We start from the raw sequence: 7,260 nt of genomic DNA on the forward strand, positions 1-7,260 counted from the left end.
AGCTGAGATGTATACTTTTTTTTAAAAAGTCATTATACATAGTAATCTCTCATGTGTGAGAGTATTTTGATTTGAAATAGAAAGCAAAAGACCATAACATTTGCTTCTATTACACTTTATGTAAACGATTTATTAATATATAAGGGATGTGATTTATCTGGTTGTTTTATAATGTAGCTTGACATGTTGCTTTGATTTTGCATTCTATTGACCTTCAATTTTTGAGCTTGTGTTATTTAATTAATATTTGAATGAATTTTTTTTAATTTATGAAAGTTAAAAGAGTTGATCTTGAAGATGCAAATAAATGTTTAAGGGACATATTTGGCTTATATATTACTCAATACTCAAAAAACGAATGTTTTTTCGAAAAAAGTTTTACGAGTTTGTCGATATAAGCAACTGATGAGATTTACATTACTTAACAAGACTGTTACTTTAATAGTTCACAATAACCCTGTTTTTGCCAAAAGCCACTCAAAAAAGTCAAAGCACCGTGAAATTCTCATCCATAAAGTAGATTATGGGCTGATATCATTGAATTTTGAAGACACATTCGATAATCTCAATGGTCTCAGAAAATTAGGCACTCCATATGAACATCAATCTTGATATGATAAGATGATAGGCTTATACAAAGGTCTTGTATATAGCAGATTATAGGTTGATATCATTGAATTTTGAAGACACATTCGACAATCTCAATGGTCTCAGAAAATTAGGTACTCCATATGAACATCAATCTTGATATGATGAGATCATAAACTTATACAAAGGTCTCGTTTGCATTACTTACAATTACTATGATTAGCTGTTATTTGAAACCGTACCACAAGTCAATATAAGGAGCTGCCGAAACATGACTTTTTCTCACAACAAGCTAAAGATATAATTACTTTTTGAATAGTGGTTTCAGCTACATAGTTTTTGATAGTGACAAGTGTGACACATTGTTTCTTTTTATTGATTATAAGGTTTTTGTTGGTTATTTTCTTAAGGATGATCTACATTCTAAGAGTGAAAAAGTGACAATTTATTCTCTTAAACAAGATTATTGGTCAAAGCCAAAGGGCATTCCTACCCCTTATCATTACATATTTCTAGGTGATTCTGATTTGTAAGGGTGTTATTTGAATGACACTGTCCACTGGGTAACACTTTGACCCAAGGATGTCAAAACTGCATTGTTGGGCTTTAACCTAAAAGATGAGAAATTTATAGTAATTCCAGTTTTTGTTGATGTTACTTCTTGTTATATACCTAACAATGTTGGTTGGGTTGATGAAAAACTTCGGCTGGCTTCTGCAAGGAAAAGGAATAATGTGTTCAAGATATGGAAGATGGTTGCATATGCTATCCAAAACACATGGATAAGAGTTTTGCATACTAGTTACACTGATTTTACTAGCTATCACACATCTTATTGGGTTAAATAGTGGAAAAGAACCAATTAAGTTCAAGTTTGCTTTTGGCACTGATGAGGAAGATGTAAAAGTTAAGGGAGCATTTCAGCTCGATGTTGGTAGAGGTAAGTATGTTCTAACAATTGCATGAAAATAAACTATGGTCAACCTAAACAACTAGTTGGCCTTGACTCTAGATGGTACTTTAACATGATGTTTACTGGTTCACCTTTGGTTCACGTCCACAAGAGCAAGTCCACTACAATTAAAAAAAAACTTTAACGACAAAAATAATTGTCACTAAAGCATACACTTTTTATTGTTAAAGGCTATACAAATAATACGAATCATATTTCATTACTAAAAACACTTTTTGTGACGAATAATATTTCATTATTAAAAATACTTTTAATGGCAAATAATATTTCATTACTAAAATGTGTTTTTAGCAACAAATAATATTTCATCACTAAAAGGTATCATTTTTCTAACATTTAATTATCATTACTAATATTTAAATATTATCATTTTTTACACTAAATTACAACGATTATTAACAACATTATGATAAAAAGAGAATTATTTTTCTGGATGCAAAATACAAAAACAATAACAAATTTTAATATCTATTATTTTGAAAGAGAAATTTTACAAATAAATATAAATTTATTGATTTTCTTCATCTTGCTATAATTGATTTTCAATATTTTCTAAAAATAAACAAAAACAATGATTAGTTAACTTTTAAATATAACAGTAATATAAGCTTGAGAATTTCAGCATTAGGTTGATATTGGCTCCACTTTTATTCATTCAAACCGGTTGATAAGCTTGAGAATTTTAGTTACAGACATATGACTCATAATTATATTGTATAGAAGGAAAGAACTAGGTCGTCTGAATCCAAATTGCTTATATATAGTCAATCTTTTATTTTGATTTGTGTTTGAACATGGCAAGTGGAACATCAGCGGACTATGAGACAACGATACTCCTTTATTGGTAGATTAGACAATTCAAGTGGAGATTTTCAATCTATCTTCAGAAAGTTTCCAAACAAAGTTATGATTGTATTGATTTAGAGTCTCTATTTGTCATTACATTTGTGTTATAATAACAAAGCAAGATACGTGGCTACTAAAAAACACTAGCTTGAGTAATAATCTCACCAAATTACCAACCAATTAGAAACTAGAACTAGTCAATTATCATAAACTGAACACAATCAATTGTTACATATCAAAAATTGGAACATTTTAGATACTATAATAATATCACCCTGGTTGTGATATGAAAAAGAATAATAAATTGCCATTCAAATATTCAAACTGAGTTATCGCCTCTTATCTTTGTTGAAATATGAAAAATAATTGATGTAATTTGTTGATTAATGCTTTTTATTTTAAGATGGCTCATTTTATTCCATGTAAGAAAACTTCTAACACAAAAAATATAGTCTAAATGTTCTTCCGTGAGGTTGTTTGCTTACCATGAATTACCTAAGAATATTGTCTCCAATCGAGATAGCAAATTCCTAAGCTACTTTTGAAAGACCTTATGGAGGCGACTAGACACATCCTTGCAGTATAATAGTACTTGTCACCCATAGACAGATTGACAAATGGAAGTTGTTAATCGCACATTAGGCAATATTATGCAGAGCTTGGTTTAAGAAAATCCCTGCCAATGAGATTATGTTTTATCTCAAGTAGAGTTTGCTTATAATAATGTGCTCAATCGATCAAGTGGAAAGTCACATTTTGAGATTGTCTACATTAGACCTCCTTTACATACATTAGATTTGGTTCCTTACCTGAACTACTTGGAATGAGCATCATTTCATAGACAAAGTAATCAATGTTCATGAGGAAGTCAAGAAAAAACTAAAAGAATCTTCTACTAAGTACAAGGTAGACGCAGATAAGCAAAAGTGCTTCAAATCCTTTACTGTTAGAGATCAAGTGATGGTTCATCTACGAAAGTCACATTTCATATTGGAGAATACAGCAAGCTCAAGAAGATTGGACCATTTCGCATTTTGCAGAAAATCAATGACTTTGCTTATGTCGCGGACCTCCCAGCCGACTACAATATTTCCAAACTTGCCATATTATTGAATCAACTCAAAGACGAATTCTTCTAAGGGGAGGAAACTGATATAGGACAAACCTAGTCATAGTAGAGTATAAATTTAATTTTTTTTTTTAGTTTGATTAGAACTTATTTTATATTTTCTTGTTTAAATCACATTCCTTTTCTTATAAGGAACCATAATTTTATTAGGAATAAAATAATCATAACCAGTATAAATAGGCTTATTAAGCTTTTCATCAATAATATTCAGTATTTCTCAATTGAAATATTTTCTCCTTTGTGAGAGTCCTCTTTCTTGAATTTTCAAGAACGTTTTCTTGAGTTTTCAAGAACGTACGCTAAGACAAAATATACTATCATTTCTATGCTACGTCAGCTATATCCCGACTCTCTAAATGCATGTTGATCACCAAAAGCGGTTGTAAAGCGGTTGTTGAACAGTCTAAGGATTGAAGAAGTGAAGGCGTTGATATCAGGATTTCGTGAGGGCTGTTTTTAGCCGTTTGATTATATTGCAATTTAGCAAACTCGGGTCGGAAATCAGATAGAGCCATGACTTGGATAGGGAATTAAAGCGCAGCAGAGACTTGACTAGCAATCTTGAAAGTATATCACCTACGACGTCGTTCGAAATAGTTGACATTATTAAATCCGCTAATGATAATTATTGCTTAATTAATTGCTTCTGCAAGTCTGTTTATCATAGTCGGTTGCAAGGCAAATTATAGTAACTTCAGGATTCTGATTTTTGAATCGTTTCCTAGCTATTACGTGAAGGTTAGCTTTGATTAGTATCAAATACGACGTCGTAAGGAAGATTGGACGACATCGTCTTCCAAGTGAGCTAGTATGGATCTAATTAATCTTGCATGGCAGCTTGGTTATGCTTATGATTCGGATTCTGATCTGAAAGAGTCAGAATAAATAAAATAAACAGTCAGAATAAATAAAATAAACAATTATGGTGCAATCATGATTCGGATTCTGAAAGAATAAAAACCAACATCTTCAACTTGGAGCCCAAGTAAAAAATAAATAAATAAATAAATAAAATAAACGATTACATCTCCTACTTGGTGATCAAGTAATCTCCTATTATTAAACAGCTGCAAAACTCAAAAACTTTTTTCATCTCTGCCACCGTCTCTTGTCATTACGACCTACCGAAACCCCACACCCACATATCATAACGTCCTAAAACAAAGCCCTCGAAACCAATACCCAAATTAATCCCAGATTAATCAGGATGGCTCTATTGGGTCCGCCGGAGCTCCGAAACTCAAACCCACAACAACAATCGAAACAATCAGATCCAACGGCGGCCATAAGTGATCCATTCATGAATCTGATGGCGGCTAATTTTAACAAAACCGCCATGGCCACCCCCACGCCTCCTCCCATGGGCTTCACCGAAAACGGATCCGGAACGTTTCTCTCTTCCGGCAACCCTTGTCTCGATTTCTTCTTCCATGTGGTACCCAGCACGCCACCTCAGACTTTGACAGGGTTCCTTAACGCTTCCTGGGCCCACAATCCGTTGACCACGCTCAAGCTGATCTGTAATTTACGGGGCGTCCGTGGCACGGGAAAGTCGGATAAAGAAGGGTTCTATACGGCAGCGCTTTGGCTCCACTCGTTGCATCCAAAGACGTTCGCTTGCAACGTGGCGTTGTTTGCTGAGTTCGGATACTTTAAGGATCTGCCGGAGATTATCTACCGGCTTCTAGAAGGATCCGATGTGAGGCAGATTCAAAAAGCTGAGTGGGAGAGGAGAAAACGTGGGGGCAGCGGCATCGTAAAGAAGAGGATTTACTCAAGACGTGGCCGCAAATTCAGAATGATAATGAGTAGGAGCAGAAACTGCAAGCAGCAGCCAAAAAGAAGAAACAAGAAACCGGCTATGGCTGACACAAGAGAATTAAGAGTCGCCAACGCGATGCAGAGGAACAAATTGGAAAAAGAGAGAGCCAGCGCCTTGAGAAAGGAGAAAAAGATTGATACGGCAAAGAAAGTTATAGCAAGATACTCTTCTGATCCGGATTTCCGTTTCCTATACGACCGCGTTTCGGATCATTTCGCTGAGTGCCTAAAAAACGACATGAAGTTGTACGAATCCGGTGAGGTTACAAAGATCAGCCTGGCTGCTAAGTGGTGCCCATCCATTGATTCGTCCTTTGACAGGGCCACGTTGATTTGCGAGAGCATTGCCAGAAAAGTGTTTCCGAAAACACTGTACACAGAGTACGAAGGAATTGAAGACGCTCATTACGCTTACAGGGTGCGTGATCGGTTGAGAAAACAAGTGCTGGTGCCGCTGAGGAAGGCTCTTGAGTTGCCAGAAGTGTACATAGGCGCCAATAGATGGGACTCGTTACCTTACAACAGAGTGGCCTCTGTAGCGATGAAGTTATACAAAGACAAGTTTTTGATGCATGACCCCGAACGGTTTAAGAAATATTTAGAAGATGTGAAGGCTGGAAAGGCAAAAATTGCTGCTGGTGCGTTGCTTCCACATGAGATAATCGGGTCTTTAGATGATCCTTTCGATGGTGGGCAAGTGGCAGAGCTTCAGTGGCAAAGGATTGTTGATGATCTAATGCAGAAGGGGAAATTGAGGAATTGTATGGCTATTTGTGATGTGTCTGGCAGCATGCATGGAACTCCAATGGAGGTCTCTGTTGCTCTGGGAGTTTTGGTGTCTGAATTAAGTGAAGAGCCATGGAAAGGGAAGCTTATTACGTTCAGTGAAAATCCTGAGCTTCAGGTTCTGGAAGGAGATAGTCTTCGATCTAGGACTGACTTTGTGACGGAAATGGAGTGGGGGATGAACACTGATTTTCAGAAAGTGTTCGATCTGATACTGCAAGTTGCTGTGAATGGAAACTTGAAACCTGAACAGATGATAAAGAGACTATTTGTGTTTAGTGACATGGAATTTGATCAAGCTTCTGCGAATCCTTGGGAAACAGATTATCAAGTAATTGTGAGCAAGTATAAAGAAAAAGGGTATGGGTCAGTGGTGCCAGAGATTGTTTTTTGGAATTTAAGAGACTCAAGGTCCACGCCGGTGCTTGGGACGCAGAAAGGGGTGGCTCTTGTTAGTGGGTTTTCAAAGAATATGCTGACATTGTTCTTGGATAATGAAGGGGTAATAAACCCAGAGCAAGTCATGGAAGCTGCCATCTCTGGACAGGAGTATCAGAAGCTAGTTGTGTTGGATTGACTCTGAGAGTAAATTATACGTTTTTTCTTTTTTTTCTTTTTTGGGAATAAACTGTGCAATGAATTTCTTATTATTGGCCATCTGTTGAAATGCAAACTTATTTTTTAATATTAGTATTCGTAAATTCAACCTGATGACGTTATCCGAAATATACTCGAATTTATTTTCCCTATTGCATGTCTCCATAGAAAAATCAATCTAAATGATTATGATTTGACCAGAATGGGTCAAGACTTGAAAGTTTCCTCGTTCAATTAATTGATGGTTATAGTGCTCGTCACCATAGAATAAAAAAGGGAATATTTGACATTGATTGGCTAACGAGAATATTATTGCTTGGTTCTGCAGAATAGTAATTTCATGGGTTTGTTTCGGTCAGCAAAGGATTGACACATCCTATTTCCTTTAATTTCCTTTCCCATCGTCTCGGCACCAAAGTCATACATTGTTATAAATACACAGAGTCACATGATGCGATCCAATTCAATATGGGATCCAAATTCAAAAGCAGGAAATTTTCGTTATAAACATTCACATATC

The 7,260-nt window shown here is 35.5% G+C and overlaps 1 protein-coding gene across 1 annotated transcript; it reads left to right on the top strand.

The window, feature by feature from the left end:
• Window positions 1-4,542: 4,542 nt before the first annotated feature.
• LOC18032527 lies at window positions 4,543-6,793 on the top strand. The gene has a single exon (XM_006419565.2). It carries the CDS (start codon window positions 4,744-4,746, stop codon window positions 6,718-6,720), a length of 1,977 nt encoding a protein of 658 aa, XP_006419628.1. The 5' UTR covers window positions 4,543-4,743; the 3' UTR covers window positions 6,721-6,793.
• The last annotated feature ends 467 nt before the right edge of the window (window positions 6,794-7,260 follow it).

The sequence above is a fragment of the Citrus clementina genome, unplaced genomic scaffold (genome assembly GCF_000493195.1).
Source record: "Citrus clementina cultivar Clemenules unplaced genomic scaffold, Citrus_clementina_v1.0 scaffold_9, whole genome shotgun sequence".
Taxonomy (NCBI): Eukaryota; Viridiplantae; Streptophyta; class Magnoliopsida; order Sapindales; family Rutaceae; genus Citrus; species Citrus x clementina.

Bases quoted from the DNA above. Each gene is read 5' to 3' on its own strand.
- LOC18032527 (XM_006419565.2), top strand. From the start codon at position 4,744: ATGGCTCTATTGGGTCCGCCGGAGCTCCGAAACTCAAACCCACAACAA.